The sequence below is a fragment of the Vigna radiata genome, chromosome 8 (assembly GCF_000741045.1).
Source record: "Vigna radiata var. radiata cultivar VC1973A chromosome 8, Vradiata_ver6, whole genome shotgun sequence".
Lineage (NCBI taxonomy): Eukaryota > Viridiplantae > Streptophyta > Magnoliopsida > Fabales > Fabaceae > Vigna > Vigna radiata.
The window spans coordinates 40,494,705-40,512,517 of NC_028358.1; the positions used below are offsets into that span (position 1 = coordinate 40,494,705).

Consider the following 17,813-nt stretch of genomic DNA (forward strand, 5'->3'; position numbering starts at 1 on the left):
AAGAAACAACTTCAAAAACATAAAAAAGGAAATTAATTAAAACAAATAATAAAATATATTGAATTAATTACTCTTTTCACTTTTTTTTTTCACCGCTAAGATTTCTATCCACGCTCTCTCATAGCGCGTGAAAAAACGTGGTATGGAATTGTGGTTTGGTTTTACACTCACAGCATAACCAACCACTTACATTCCGAGGAAGGAGTGAGTGGCCGCACGTGCCTGTTTCCAGGACTGCACGTGGTTTACATGTAAAGTTGGTGTCCTTTTAGTCATTTCAGGGTGGAATTAAACAGAAACAATGTAAGGTAGAAAGAGTTTGGGCTTGGTCTTGTCCACTCCAAAAACAACTTCTATTTGAAAATGAAAATGACAAACTCAATAACTGAAGGTAAGGTCATAGAGAAAATCAACTAGCTAATTAATATTATTTTCTCCTTACTACTATTTTACAGATTTAAATAAAAATAAAATCTATTTCATAAATTGTATTACAGTTTATTCATAATTAATTATAAGTTTGTATGACTTTCTTAACTAATATTGATTTTCTTAGTCTTCAATCTCCGTAATAGATGAATAAGATGTTTGATACATGGTTTGCTACAATTTTGGTTTAAAAGCACATTTGAATTAAATATAAAGATGAAATTAAACCTTTTTTTGGGTTGATTTAGATAATTTTTTACCGTTTTTAATTTTCTGATTCTAAGTTTTTCTTTCCAAAAAAATATATTTCATTTTCATCTTTTAGACCAAATTATAATTAAATAAATTGTCTCTTAAAATTTAGTAAATTTGTCTTGTAATTAAATATCAATATTTAATTTGTCATTCTTCTTCTTCAAAAGTATGATTTTCCGTATTAACGAAAAAATTGTAGTGATCTAAAACAAAGTACATTTGATCACAAGACTAAATTCTTATTGGCACCGTCAATCTTTATCACGACACCATGTTTTTGTAGGTGACATATTTTTTATGAAAAAAAATAAATTAATGACATACATTTTTTATTCAGAAACCCCAAATCAAACAGAATTATTGGCTTTAAAAAAATATCCAAAGAAATAACAAATTATTTTTGTCCGTTATATTTTATTTTTTTATCAATTTGGTTTTAATCCCAGTAGACAATCTCAAATGTTTTATATAAATCAAAAGTCTCTTGGAGTTAGAATGTCAATAATATTTAAGGTGGTATTTCAAAAGGATTACTCCTTTAACGGATCTTTTAGCATGAGTAAGTTTCTTCCTTACATAAAGACGTTCATGATAATTCTGGGGATTTTTACAAAAGGCTTTTCATACTAGTTAGAAAAAAAAAATGTTAAATATATATTTTTTTCCAAATTATTTTTCTAAGATTAAATTATATTATAATCAATTGTAAAACTATTTCCTTGAATACGTGAGAAATATTTCATTCATAGTTTGATCAGAATGATATTTTATATAATTTTCATAATGACGAAATATATATGCATTTAGTTTATGAACAAAATATATTTTTTAAAAAGAAGTGAAATTTGTATAAAGATTAACACTATATTCAACCATTAGCTTTTGTATTTTCTTTGTTGATTCTCTAATCTATTTGAACTCTGTCACACAAGACATTGTTTCCTGCTTTTTGATAAAATCAAAATATCATGAAGTGATTTTACTACTATTACAATTACTCCAACACTATTAAATTTTAAATGACACAATTTTAATTTCTCATGCACAATGCTTCTAACCGTCCACCATATCCCTCATGACAAATTCAAAATAGATATTGATTGTTATTTTAAAGATTTTTTTTTAAATAATATTATTAAAATTAAAAAATAAAAATACATCTGCATTATTAATAGACACCGACTTACAAAAGAAATCCACTTTAATGTTAAAATGCTATTTATTAAAAAAAATGAACCGTTAAAAATCATGGTAAAATCAAATACATAAAGTAAAGATATTTACAACATCCTCTATGCTGATAAAAAAAAAAAAAAAAAGACAACATCCTCTACTATGTCTTTCCTTCAATTTCAAAGAACCAAATTCAAATATACGATCATTTATTTTTCAGAAAAGTTAGAAGTATATCGAGAGAACTTTAATAAATTCAATACAAAAATTGTTGTATATTATTAAATACTTGGAAAAATAATCAATCACGTTTCCGGTATTTAAAAAGGATATTGTGTCAATTAAAAAAATCTCGTTTCCTTTAATGATTAGGGCAGATAAAGAGAAGGCGGTGAAGTCAAATATTATGTTTGATTGGACTAGTTTACACATTAATCCTTCAGTTTTGGAGAACTTTAAATTGTAATTAATAAAAAAAAAACAAGGTTTATTTACATAGTCATTCTCAATTAAGGGAAAGGTTAATTAAAAAATTCCCTTGCCCTCTATTTCCTCCCTTTTCCATACCAACTTGCTATCAATACATCAGGACATGAATCTTTAAAAAGTGAAGTTTCTAAAATGAAAAAGCAAGGGTGTATTTGGATTTTAAAACGCACTATGATTTTAACTCGCTAAAATTCAAGTGTAAATACACCCTTACTGGCTCACCTTAGATTTTAATTTGTACGTGATAAGTGATTTATACCAGTGTAATATGTGCATGTATAATGGACAGTGAAGGTTTACTGTTGTTGCCACTCCAGAATTGCATTATGCAGAGCATAGTTAGGTACCAAATCCGTGTGATCAAGCTTGAGGTTTGTCATGGGGGAAGTGTCGTGGCCACTATTCAACCACCCTCTTATTGCCTCTTCTTCATACGTAAAGCCATCTGCAGCTATGTATGGATCTTCCATTACTTCCTGTAAAACCAAAAGGTAAACGTTATGATTACCACAAACAGGAAAGGAATCCCGCGGAGACCCAATGTTTTAACTTATGATTGCAATAATTCGCATATGCTATCACAGTTGCTAATTAGTAAGATGAGGAGGTGGAGGAGAAAAGAATAACCAGACCCCTTAATTGCTTATAAAAACTTAGTGTTAAAGCTGCACAACAAAACTGAGTCAGAATTTTTATAGAATTCTACTAGATTTGGGATAGAATTCAACTAGATTTGGGGGCAGTTATTGGATAAGATGAAGTTGTAAGGATCGCTAATCCACCCCGAACTTCAAAGGCAAGCTTTTTTTTTTTAAAAAAAGTGCATTTGGAAAAAATGTATGATGTTCACCTGGACAATGGGGCAGACAAAATGTGAAGGAACACGACGAAGCTTCTTAGAAATCAAATATGGTTTGTCAACGCGAATAGCTTTGAATGGTTCCAGAACACTCCAAATTTCAGACACAAGGTCTGGCCTGTTCAACCAATTCTTTTCACAACACCTCAGTGCTAAATATGCCAGCAGTTCAGTTTGATAAAGTGGCCATTCACCAGCTGAAAAATCCAAGACTGCCTTAAGGTTTTCCTTTTCCAATGCACACTTCACATTCCTTACTAACCCCAAAAGTGGTCTTCCAGTTAGAAGTTGTAACAATATGACTCCAAATGAATATACATCTGATTCGGGTGTAAACTTGCCATTGACAAAATACTCTGGATCCACATACGCCAAACGTTCATTTGGGTTATTATATATTGTGTTTGCATCAGCTGAATCCAAACTTTGCTGAACTAAACTAGGAATGCCCAAGTCACTCAGTTTGGCAACAAAGTTAGCATCGAGGAGAACTTTACTGGGTTTCAAATTCCCATGGATAATACAAGGCTTGCTGGAGTGAATGAAGATTAGAGCAGAGCATATATCTGTAGCAATAGACATTCGAATTTGCCATGGAAGTGGATTCTTTTCTTTGCGGGCAAGGTGGCTTTCAAGGCTGCCATTGTTTAGGTACTCATACACAAGTGACCTAGACTCTGCACAGCTTCCAATTAGTGTTAACAAATTTGGATGTCTTACCCTACTCAAGATCTCTACCTGAAATTCAACCAATAATATAGCCAGACAAAACGATAAAAAAATTGTGAGTTCCTCATGGACACAACCTATGACAGAAGTATTCAGTCAAGCCTTTTTGGATCAATCGCTTAACATAATTTAATTTCAAACATACTTGAAGATCAGAAGCTTGGAATTATAGTGTGTGTGTGCGCGCGCGCGTGTGTATACTACACTTATATACACTAATCTGATAACGGGAAACAATTGTACCAAACTATAAAGTGAAAATAAAATAGAACTCTGGACTTTGGAGACTTACAACTTATTTATAAGAAAAGAGAAGGAAAAGAGTCATAGATGCACCATGTCAATAATTCCTTTCGCTCAAAAATACATCAAATTATCCAAAAATCTTCAGATATCGAATGAGGTAGGATAATTTATGAAGTGTTTATGTTGTATTATAGCATAATATATGTGAACTGTTCCAAAATGGTGGAGATGACAAGTATTAATTATGTACAGCCCAAAACTCTTCTGAATAATTTTGGTGGGAGATGCGTAATGAGCATATTTTCTAGTCTAATTTCACACTTTCAAGTAGAAACTATAACAGATAACATGAAATTACCTGATGTTGGAATTTTGATAGACTCTCTTGACCGTAAGAGGGTAACATTTTAATGGCAACATGCATGTTGCGGAGCAGTCCCTTGTAAACACTTCCATACCTTCCCTCTCCAATCTTCCAAGATGGATCAAAATCATGAGTTGCCTCATTGATCTCCACAAAAGAAAATGCAGGGAATTCTACCTGATAAGAGAAGGGAGTATCCGCTTCACCGAATGTTCTAAGCACTTGGACTTCCCTAACTGCATTTGCATGCTCTATTCTAAGCCTATCTCTCTTTTCCCTGAAACTTATCAAAAGGTCCACAGCTGATATGATCTTCTCCTCAAACTCTGTTACTGTAAACTGGGACTCAGAAATTTGGCTCATAAGTGCAGAATTTTGGTCTTTGACCATTTGCAATTCTTCTAGTATTTCATCCTGCTGATTCTTCATTTTCTGTACTTCTTGCTTTGACCTTGCCAATTGTTCTTCAACTTCTTTTCTTCTTCTTATTTCCTGAGCACACTGGCTTTCAAATGCTTCATCCTGTCAAAAATGCAATTTGAAACTAGTTTCAGAAGAAAACCGGTAACACTTTAGTTCATCAATAATCAGACAGCAATTCATGCAAACATATATTATACACGTCTATCCATACGAACAAGCATATCAATTGGCTGCATTAACTTGACTATTCTATTTATCTGAGATTTGGGCTTTCACGTCAACCCGTAGTGCCATATACATAAAGGAACAATGATAAGGGATTCAGGTGATGAAGGTAGTGTGCCTGACGGTCTGAATTAATTAAAGAGTAAATAGCCCAAAAGATCTTTCTCCATTGAAATTCAAGTATAAAGCTATAGGATTGATATAGAAAAATAATTGGAAACAGTGGCGTAATTATCATTTTTCTTATTTTTAAGAAATAATACTTATAATCCAAATAGTAACCATCGAGCCAAATTTGAGAGACCAAACCAGAGAGACCATTTTATATTTAAGCAATGAAAATTGTGTTTGTCATAAATCTTGATAGTACTATTTTCTATTTTCCATCTCTTTAATGTCACTCCATTTTTTCTTTTTTTTATCAGCCTTTAATGCCACTCCATACCCTTTTTGGTTTCATGATCTTGGCATCTGCGGTGGTGTACCATTTATTTTGCTTGCTTGTTCCCTTTCTTCGAATCCCACCAGTAAAAAAAAATTAAACCAGACTAAAGATGCCAGACTACGGATTGAAACAAATATACTCTTAGAATAACAGACAATACCAAACTTGAAAACCCCTCTGATACACGCTCTAATCTTGTTCACAAGAAATCAAAACTTCCAAGTGTTGACTTAGGAACACAAATTTCGTACAGTCCTACCACTAAAGTGTAGTAGCACACCAGAAAGTGTAAAGTATAAAAAAATAAAATAAACTACACCAAGGTTAAAGCAGAAAAATCACCTCACCTCATGAAACATCAAATCTGCCAACTTTGACCTGTCCATGACCTTATTAAAGGACCATCTTGTATTTAAGGACCGGTTGGAACTGATACTTTGGATTTCTTTCATATCACCAGAATCTGCAGAAACCTGTCACAAGTTATTCCCCTGAAAGTCCTTATAGAAATTGATAAATGGCCAGATCTGAAAAATAGCTGTGCCATTCTAAATTGATAACAAACATAGAAAAGAAACATCTAAAAAGAATACCTAAACATTTCAATGCATCCGGAGTCCATTTCGATGTAGACTTTTCTGTATTTGAATTGAGCACCAACAATGCAGGCCCACCCTCTATGTCAGAAGTATGCTTGCTATATACCCTAATTTAATTTGTGCATTTCATAAAAGTGGAAGATATAGAACACATTATCAGCTAAAGGAGTTGTTGCCAATATTACAGAATATGATAAAAAAAAATCTAAGTGAAAGATCAAAACTTGTAATAAGGTCATTTAAATGAACACAACATGATTAGTGGGAGTATTAAGGTCCCTTCTGCTTTACAGAACCATTGAGTTTGCTTTTCTACTCATCCAACCTCCGAATGTGACACACAATTCATTTTGTAAATTGTCAACAAAATAAAATTAATATTTTCTTCTTTAGCTATTTCTGTCCACCAAAGCATCACCTGTCACTCTCTAACCTCTTACCACAAGGGTAATATATCCAAATATATAGATTACACAACAATGCCATTAAACCTGGTTAAAAGCCAAAACTTTAAGAATCACAATTTTTTGGCACTAAGATAAAAATAAAATCAATCGAAATTCATTACAAACATTTTTTATAAATGAATATTTCACAAAATACACAACTAGATTTAAAGATCCCTTTTTAAGATCATCTTAATAACAGATACATTAAATTATTAATCTGAAACTAAGTCATACTTCACACATAAAAGCTATCATTAGAGTCTAGTATACTCTTCATATGTAAGAATATACCAACTAAATGACTAAATACTGACTACAGTCAAATTCTTCTGAAATTTGAGCTACAGATGGGCATTAATGAATCAAAAAGCCAGCCCCCAGCCCACCATCGGCAAACTTATAAATCTTGGAAAAAAATTAGCAATACGATAAGGAACATTGGATATTTTACGAATGATCAATTAAAAGATCTAACCGTTAGACTTCTTAAATAATAGTGTGATGGTCTTTTTTTCAAATTTGATAATTATGGAATGCTCAATGATCATGATTCACTCCTCATATTCTCTGACTTTTCAATAAAGTAGTTGAAAAAAAACAGAGACAAGGAAAAAGATTACTCAGTAGTGCTGTTCACTTAATTACCAACAGAAAATGAGAAAATTCTCTTTTCAAGGGGTTTCCTTTTTGTGACAGTCCTAAGCCTAGTTATAAGATGATAAAGAAGCAGAATGACTGACCATATAACGTCCCACTATTTATGTTAATTGCCCTACGATTCTGTAACTGACTACTTTGACCAACTCTAACTTCTTTTATTTATTTGATTTTATTCTTCTATTGTGGGCCCTGTTATGAGGAAACCACACAAAAAGCAATATCCTATCTCATTACCGCCCTTTGTTGGTGGCATATGAATCTAGGAACTCTGATATGGAGAATCAGTGCTCGACCATTGGGGTTTCCCGTGCAAACCATCACATCCATTTTATCCTACAATTATTCTGACCAAAGCGTCTTAGAAACCTCTCCCTCATGTTATCCCAGATCAACCTATCGCTTTACCTCCTTACCTTTACCTGTAATGTGTTATTTTTCCTTGCCTATTATTTCTTATTTTCAAATCATAAAACCATTCATCAATAAAGAATTGAAGCCAAACCAAATTGAATAAATATACTGTTTTTAGACAGCCCATCCATCCATATCATAAACTTCTCTAAAGATATTGACAAGGAAACTTGTGCAGCCCCCCTAGTGTTGGCATAAGACATTAGAATCATGTCATTGCAGTACATTTATCATTTTCATTTACATTTTTACCTAGTACATATGAGGTTGCCCTTGCAAATGAACCAAATATTACATGATAGCAATGCTTGTTCACGTATAAAAATAGCCTTCTCCGAATCTTGCTTTGCCAGTTTGCTGCAATTCCAACCACAATAGTTTAGTAATGAAATAAAAGATGCAAATTTACACAGCTCTAATTTAGACTTGAAAGCAAACTCATGAAGCAAATTTTCATTTAACCAGACAGAAATAGGCATTTTATTTGGATATAGTACTCTGCTTCACTCTTTAACATAGTACATATATTATAAGCTTTGCTGAATACTATGGAAGTTTCACTTAAGATCTCTTGTCAATATCCTCAAGCCAAGTGGTACTTTCTAGTCATAACTCTTTTTAATACTGGTGACCCAACATGAACACCAATGTAGTATGGTGGGTATTAAGGTAGAAACTTTCAAAAAAAGGAAAATGCCGTCAATGAAGCATAACTGTCCAATATCTAGGCATATCTGAAATGAAAACCCCCCATAAAACACCTAACTATATACAGAATGGTTGAACATTAGAAGGAACCCCCTAACACAATGCCACAATCCTATCCCAAAGAAAGTTCAAGAGATATAACCATGAACCTAGAGTTGTCTAGACCAATTATATTTTCACTCTTTAAGCAGTTCCAGTTTTATAGCACAAGTATCCAGTGACTTCAATAACATAAGAAAAAACTAAATTAAAGAGAATTGAAGCAGCGATATTTCTATTTTCATCATGTATCCACATTTGATACTGATACTCACAGACACTTCACTGACACACATCAATGAAGTATCCAAACCATTAGAAAACGTTATGGATATCTAACATAGCTACATGAGACATGGAATGTGTAACAAAATCTTAGAAGCATTGTATCTTAATAAACCAAAAAATGGAAATTGTTCTTTTTGTGGATGATCTCAAAAGGGAATAAGATTGTTAGTATTCATATTCATAGACAATAGGAGTGATTTATGATAACAATGATTTATAAGTTTTATTCTGTTTAATGCAATGTGCAAGAAGTATTTTCTCAATTTGAATTTTGAAAATTGAAATTATATATTCCTCATGTTTTATGAACTTCTATACATAACTAGACATGTATCTTACATGTCCTATATATATTTAGATTAATAATATCGTCATATCGGATGGGTATTGCATCTTATACACATATTGTTTTTGCTCATCATTGCTTAAAATTAAAAGCTACTGAGGATTGGAATTGATACCCCATGTTATATCCATCTGCTGCTGCTCCCACTACAAGCCATCTAATACTGTGTTGAGCAATAGCTTCTGTGATCCCTTTCTCAATATCATCCATCTCAATCAACAATTTACAGGCCCGTACCTATGCAGACATACGCCATAATGTAAACAAAATCTGGATTTCTTCATGAAATAGATATAAACATAAAAAATGATCTTCCATTACTATAATTTGAACTGTTTAAATATAACTAAAATCAAAAGTTCACTTTAGAGAAGGTAGTGTTCCCCTTTGAAAGACCCTTCAGGTAGACACTTATCTAGTTGCTCTTAAAATAAAGGGAAAAGTTCAATTTACACCTTCAGGTTGTGTGATGTATATTTTGATTCTCGATATTCTAAAACATGCAACACAATCCCTACAAATTAAGAGAGACTGATATATTTTTTAAGGACCAAAGAGCAGTTGAACCCAAGGTAGATTTTGAACTTTCCCATTGAAAATTTTGGTAAAGCAATGTGAGCATGACCTTATGAATTGATGATTGATCGAAAGTTATGGAGTGACAAATCGTGCACTTTAAAATGTTCATCACACTCCTCATTTTTAAGTTAACGGAGGACCAAATTCACATTTGAATTGAATTTCTTATTTACTAAAATAAATACAAGTAGACTACATATTCAGTTTCAAAAATTTATCAACAGAAACAAAAAAATACGAAAAGATAATACCCCTGCAGGAACCAGATCAAGAATGTATTGGTCTAGAAGTTCGTGCACTGATTGATTTCCCTGATCCTGGAATGCCTGGATTGGAAGGTCTTTTGGTTCATACCCAGAGAGATTCTTGTCTGTTGCACATGCTTATAAACAAAAAAAAATGTTCTTAGTTTGTTAAATATTACCAAACTATCAGATAAGACCTACCCTACCTAGTATGAATATAGCCAGAATAAAATCAGTTATGTAATACAGAAGTTATATATCAAATATACGAGTCAATACCAAAATAGACCACATAAATTTCTCATTTTTTCTGTTTTAATTTTATGCTCTACTAAATTTAACATCACAATCACAGCTTATTTGATGACAAAAAAAAAGTCTCTAAGATTCAATGCGCCGTCCTTAATCCTTAAGCAATAACTGCAAAATATTTCATTATTTTTCATAAGCATGTTTTTCACCGACGTTTTTATCAAACACAAAACTTGTTCTAGATAGCAAATGAGTTTAGTCATTCATTAATTATCCAAAAGACCAAGCTCTTTTTTCAATAGTAAGCAACACAAAAGATTGGCTATAAGTTCTATTTAGTCATCATATAAATTAGTCAAATCTCAAGTTTTATAAGCTTAATATTAAAGTATGTAAGTCTGTGTGAGTCACATAAAAGTAATTTTAGATCAGAAAGTGGGTTTGAAGATAATAATAATTTAGATATTTGTATCACTTAGTAAGTAGTAATTTTATTTAGAGAATTATAATTACATGCATTGTCACAAATTCTTTTTCTATCTCATCCTATGTTTACTTCATCGGCTATCATTAAAATGGCCACAATGTAATTAAAAAATTCTTCAAGACAAAATCCCATAAAGGAAAAAGAAAACTAAGTTATAAATGAGTTGAACAGTAGACCAATCTTTAAATTTTTAAACAAAACAAGCCAAACCTTAAATTTGGCTAATTTGAACCAATGAAACAAGCTTAAGGTTCATCTTTATATTTGCAAGTCAACCCTAAGCTTCAAGTCATCAGCTGACTCACTTTAGACTCAATTACACTCTTCTCACCCTTGTTCTTTTAAAACCTTTATACACTTGCCACAAATCAAATATCACCCCAATCGCCAATTTACTAAGCAGTTTCACCATTTATAGCTTCATCTTTCATTTCATCAATAACTAGAAGTAAATGCAAAACGACATAATCCAATATTTGCCTTTTCATCTTCACCCTCAAATCCAAGAGTTCAATTCAGCATTATCAGTCTTCCTTCCTTCTTCTGAAAAGTCCCCGACCTCGAGCTTTTCTTCAATTGATAGAATACACACATAATAGCCAACCCAAAAAGTCAATCCAAACAAACAACCATCCAAACCCAACAACCAATAATTAACCAATCCAGCAACCAATTTTCCACTAAAACTCCATACATTCGTCTAAACGTTTGATGAAAAGAAAACAACAACAAGACGCACCTTTATTCTTTAATTTTTATATATAAAAAAGATAATTTAAATTTTCTGCTTAAAAGGCGTAATTGAGGAGAAACTCACAGAACGAATTGAGGGAGTGAGGTCGGTGAATATGAAGAAGACAAACATTCTTGCCAGAGAAATTATTAACCGTCCAATGCAACAGTTGTTGCGTCTTCTCCGCGTTGTTTCCCACCGCCACATACACTGTGTCAGTATCGGCGTCTTCCACGACGATGCTACCCATCGGATCCGAACCAATCAAATAGCGGCGAATCGGTGCAAGAACGGCGATCGGCAGAATCTTTCCGAGTTGCGGAGACCCAGCGATTCAAAAATCAGAAAAAGAAGGTAGTGAAAATAGAAGAGAGGGAGAAGGAAGAATCAACAAAAGGAATTGGGAAGGACTTGGCGAAGAGTGTGAAAGTTGAAGTGAAGTAGAAGGAATTGATTTTTATGGCATCAGTGCCTCAAAAAAGTTGTTTTCTTCTTCAGTGAGTGGGCCCCGTGGGAGAAGCTTTGGTGAACCGTAGAGGAGAAGGAGTACCACATCGGATATGAAGATAACTTTTCTCTGCCGATAACTATGTTCTTTATAGTTTTGTTTTCACTGATTTGTTTCATACCCAATAGGTTCTTTACTGAACTTAATTATCTCATCGAAGTTTGTCTTCAATAAAAATACTATTTTAATATCATTTCTTTCTCCAAAAAGTTAATTGAATTTGAAAAAAAAAATACTTTTGAATGATTTTTTTTTATTTTAGGAAACTTATATTTATATTGTCTATTTTAAAATGATACTTTTATTGGTGAAATTTTTGTTTTTAAATATGTTCTTGTAGTTAAAACACCAACAATAATGATTTAGATTATGTGTTACTCTTTGTTTATTGTCTAAAATAAGAAGAGATGCTTTTTACATTGTTAGGTAGAAGTCAACAATATAGTACAATAGGTAATAGAGTATAGCTTATCTGCATACAAGTAGGTTTATTTTATACCAACTAGTATCTGTATATTAGAAAACAACATTACACTTTAACAACTTATAATAAATAAATAACCATTTCCCAATTAACTATATAAATATTTTTTTAATTAAACCATTATTATATTATTAAAATAAAGTTGTCAATGGAGGGTTTTTTTGATAAAGAATAGAAAAATAAAACATTTTGTTTAAAAAAAGAAATTCCGAGAAAATCACACAGCCAGAACAAGTTTTGTAAGGGTTAAATAAATGAAAGGAATTGAATAGAATAGAATAGAAGCTGCACCATCTTTGATCAAGTGACTTCTCCTGTGATGGTGCTATGATTCGCTGTCTAAATAGGTTTGCAATTATGATAACTTGTATAACTAAAAGTATATATCTATTTTTTTTTATTTATTGATTTGAAACTATGAAAAGAAAAGAAAAATATAGTGATTTTTCAATTTTTATCCAAAAAAACGGCTAATACACCTTTTGTTGAAAAAAAAATTAAGTAATTGTTTTACGTCTTTTAAATATGGATAAATTATTTGATTATCTCTTTTCGAAAATTCGATCAAGAATGAATTCATGAAGTTAATTCGTTTCTTTTTTAGTATCCTCATATCTCCAAAAGCATTTATGAAAAAGTTTATGTTTATTAATCAAAATGACTACGTGTTTTCCTTTTCTTTAAATAAACTTGATAATTATTTACTTCAATTTTTTTATTTAGTTGTTCTAATTCATCCATGAAATTGTATAATCACTTAAATATTTGTTCACAGATTTCGTTTCTTTAAACAGAGACAGGTTCTTCGGATTTAGTTTTATTTCTTCGTTTAAATCAGTTATAATTACATCAAATATGAGATATACTTTCATTCTTTAATTTTTTTTAAGTATAAATAGTAAACCTAATAACTATTTTTCTCTGACTTGTTACTTAAAAAATAATTTTTTTGATTGGAAAAAACAATTTTATTCAAAATACCTATTATTTACTTGGACCAAGTATTATTAGATGCCGAAAAAATTAGAAATTAACAATTCTTTACCCACATAAATTTGTGTAATAAAGATGAAATTTTTATGCATTTAAATTGGTATTGTCAAAATGGGTGATCCGTCCCAACCCGGTTCGGCCCACTATGGGTTAGTTATAGTCAATATAACTCGGTTCATTTATTAGCAAGTTTGAAAATTTTGAATCTGACTCGACCACGAGTTAGTGGCTTAAACAGGTTAAGCCACATACTCACTTGATTATAATTTTTTAAAATAAAATAAATTACAAACTTTTGGTAATTCAAATCTAAATAAATTTCACTCTCAACATGGTATTAAACCCAAAACAATTCAAAATAATAAAAAAAATACAATATAATTCAAATGTCATCCTATTATTTTTTAAGATTTTCATAAGATAATAATATAAAAAAATTAAATTATGTGAGTTAGTGAGCCAACCCAAATAAGTCGGATTTAAATGAACCAAAAAAAATGGGTGTTGCTCCCTCCACCTCCTCACTATTTTAATTTATTTCAAAAATATTTTATATCTCCCCACTATTTTTTTTTATTCCAAAAATACCTTACACCTTTCCACTATCCTTGACAATCTTTCTCTTTCTCTATATTAATAGAGCATTTACATGACAAGTCGGATTTAATCCATTTTAACAACTCTAGATGAAATACATAAATTATCATTTTACATTGTTTTTCATACAATAAATAGTAAAACCAATTTGATGGCACTTTTTTTATCATTAAAAACTGTTGACGGGACTGAGGACAGCTAAGATTGTTCAGGCGCATAAGGAATAGTTACATTTAAACTTAAAACAAAATATATCCAAATAGGTTAAGTTGACTTAATTTTTATTTTGATTTCCAAACATTTTTCTTCATTTTTTAAATAAAAGACGTGATTTTGGTTCTATATTTATATAAATAAATCATTCAAATTTTCTATTTCACTCGTATTACTTTAAAAAAACTCTCATTTTTTTCTTTTTTATTTTTTTTAAAAAAAACCTCTCATATGATATCGTTGACAAATATTTTTGTAATTATCATGGTGACTTTTACGATCATTGACTACTACAGTCTTTACAGATATCTGACTTAGCATACGGTACTTGACTTAGCAGGGAAATGAAAGAAAAAAAACAAAGTAGTTATTTATTTATTTTTTCCTCTTAATATTAATATCAAGGGAAAATAGTTTAATTTAGATATGATTTTTTATTTAAAGTGTATGGGCAAATGAAACTGTATTATACTATTGTACTGCTAAAAATTGTACTGAACTAAAAACTAGTTTGTTTAAACTGAACTGTAAAATAGTTCAGACAAATTGAACTGTTTATTTTTTATCAAACTGAACTTTACTGTATTAAATTATACTAAACTACAATATAAACTGAACTGAACTACTAACTATACTAATTTTAAACTGAATTGTACTAATTTTTAAACTAAATAGTATAACAATGCATGTTCTTTTTAATTGAAATTTATTTTAATATTTATCTTATTTTATTCATAACTGTCTAATAAATTGATTTTTTAATTATTTGATATTATTATTTTTTATTTTATTTATATTTCTTTTATTATTAAAAATTATTTTATTATTTATTTATTTATTTTATTTTATTTTATTGATAAAAGAATATAAAAAATAAAAGTCATACACTAACAGTAAGTATATATATATATATATATATATATATATATATATATATATATATATATATATATATATATAACTTAAAAATATAAAAATATAAATTACGTTTTTTATTTATATACGTTATATGTATTGAAAAATATAAATTTTATGATAAAAAAATTTTGTCTTAAAAAATTAATTTTCATTTTTTTATGTGAATTTGTTTTTTCGACAAGACAGAACAGTTGAACGGAAACTAGAAAAAAGGAAATAGTAGATAGAATTCTTACATTTAACTGAACTAAAACTATTAATGAGTTCAATTTTTAAAAATTGAACCTATATTCAACTTTTTAGTAAGAGTGGATAAGTTTGTTTAGTATGATATAATGCAGTTAACTATAATACAGTACATATCAATTATTTTTCTCAATCTTAGATATTTTCAATTCCTTCCCAAATATCTTGTATTTATAGGAAAATCTCTTTTAGAAGTTCACACGCTAATACTATATACTAGAAAACATATATGAGAACCAAGAAAATTTGAGATACCAATAAACGGATTTTGGTTGATGAAATTGTTCTAAACCCGTCGTCAATTATAAGTTCTAAAAGGTGATATTATTTAAGAAATTGAAAAGAGTTTAAGTATGGTATTAAATAAAAATGAAAAAAAAATTGATAATCGTTTAAATATAAAAATTTATAACTATTATTTTAAATTTTAAAATTGGAAATAATGTTTACATGTAATGTACCGTATGATCAACTAGACAACATTGTCATAGTTAATCACTTACCCAACGTTTACAAGGGATGCCGAATATTTTTCCAATTCTAAAGAAACGTGGTCACAATCGTCGACCACTAGGTGAATGTTTTCAGAGTTGATCGATTGATGATTTTATTATTAAGATCATTGTCACAAATTCAACATGTTTAATAAGTAAAAATAGATAAAAATTCACTTTGAAATCTATAAATACTTATAAAAGATAACTAAGTAGGTGATTGTATTTATTACAAATTTTAGAAGGTAAATTTTTTGTTGTCTATTTGAATGAATTTGGAGGTAAATGAGAGTAAATTTAGAAGTAAAGTTTGCAAAAATTAGTGTAAGATTTAATTCATGTGATAGATTAAAAAAATTTACTTCTAAATCCACTCTCACTTACCTCCAAATCTACCCAAATAAACAACAACAAAATCTTCCTTCAATTTTATTCAATCATTTCTCCTAAATCCATTAAAGTGAACAAAGTGTAAAGGATAGAAAAAAAAAAAAAACTAAAAATGATCATAACATAAATATAAGATAACGAACAAAAATAACATAAAATGTGAAAAAGTAATTATAGAACACACATCCAAAAATATTAATTAATTAATATTTTATTAATATTATCTTCATATGATGATTTTTCTTAAGGCTTTGTTTGTATGTAGGGATTTGGGAGAGATGATTTGAATAGATTTGAGTGGATTTGAGGGTAATTTTTTTGTTGTTTCTTTGAATGGATTTGTGGGTAATTGAGAGTGGATTTGGAAATAAAGTTTGTGAGAATTAGTGTAGGATTTGATTGATGTGACAGATGAAAAATATTAGTTTAATTGATAGAAATTGAAGATTACTAAAATGCCCCTAAGTATTAAAATAATATAAAATATTATTTATCAATGTTATATTTAATTTTAAAAATGTTTATAAAGAATAAAAATTAAAATTAATAATTAAAATTAATTTTTAAAAAGTAAAAAAATTAGTTTAATTATCACCACATTATTAATTTAAAAAAATATATTTATTATTTTTAAAATTTGAAAAATAAAATATATCAAAATTTCAAATATCAAGAAATTAAAATTTTAGGTTAAAAACATATTTCACGCATTTTTTTTGAAAGAATAGGATAATAGTATATATATATATATATATATATATATATATATATGGGGTTTGCTAACTTGCGTACACCTGTTTTTCAGTTGGTACATTTTAGCAATGTATACCGGATTTCAGTGGACAAAAATACCCTTATATATCATGAATTAAGTTTTAAGGTTAAGGATATTTTAATAATTTTGATTTTCAAAATTAAAAAAATAAAAAAAGAAACCCTCTAAACTCTTACCCACCTCTCTCATCCCTCAGAACCCTTTCTCTTTCATTTCTTTCACTCTCACCTTTTCTCTGTCATCCTACTCTAGCCCCAATTGAAAAAAAATCAAACACTTGTCTTATTTTAAAAATTTTCATTCTCAAAACTGAAAAAAGAAACCCCAAACCCTTACTTACCTCCTTCATTTCTCTCAACCCTTTCTCCTTCATCTCTCTCACTCAAACATTTTCTCTGTCATCTCTGCACTAGCTCCAACTAAAAAAACACTCATTATTAAACAATTTACTTACTTTTGTAAAGAGTTGAGTCATTGACATGTTCACCTTCCGAAAAAAAGTTCATTCATAATCTCTTTAATTTCATTATCTTCACTATATATATTACAGCCGACTGACACAACTTGCACCAAGACTTATGAACATCCTTCCTTTACATTTTGAGACACCACGTAATATTGCTCCGTGGCCATTTAATTTTTTTTGGTAGAAATTCATTAACTTGTTTTCCTTTACTAAAGAAAAAACAAATCAAAATACAATAAAATTCTCAANGATAAAATCAAACAATAAAAATTCTAAACCTTGAAATTTTATTTAAA

The 17,813-nt window shown here is 29.7% G+C and overlaps 1 protein-coding gene across 3 annotated transcripts; it reads right to left on the bottom strand.

Annotated features, from left to right (window-relative positions):
* Positions 1-2,300: 2,300 nt before the first annotated feature.
* Positions 2,301-12,005, bottom strand: LOC106772098 (U-box domain-containing protein 33). Of its 3 annotated transcripts, XM_014658269.2 has the most exons (10): positions 11,518-12,005; positions 9,968-10,098; positions 9,253-9,374; positions 8,009-8,113; positions 6,231-6,343; positions 5,985-6,100; positions 4,722-5,066; positions 4,539-4,652; positions 3,197-3,943; positions 2,301-2,822 (listed from the first exon to the last, which is right to left on the bottom strand). In XM_014658269.2, exons 1-10 carry the CDS (start codon positions 11,681-11,683, stop codon positions 2,643-2,645), a joined length of 2,139 nt encoding a protein of 712 aa, XP_014513755.1. In that variant the 5' UTR covers positions 11,684-12,005; the 3' UTR covers positions 2,301-2,642. The 3 variants fall into 3 exon arrangements, with proteins under 3 accessions (XP_014513755.1, XP_014513754.1, XP_014513753.1); XM_014658268.2 differs by having other exon boundaries at positions 4,539-5,066; positions 9,968-10,086; XM_014658267.2 differs by having other exon boundaries at positions 4,539-5,066.
* Between the last annotated feature and the right edge of the window lie 5,808 nt (positions 12,006-17,813).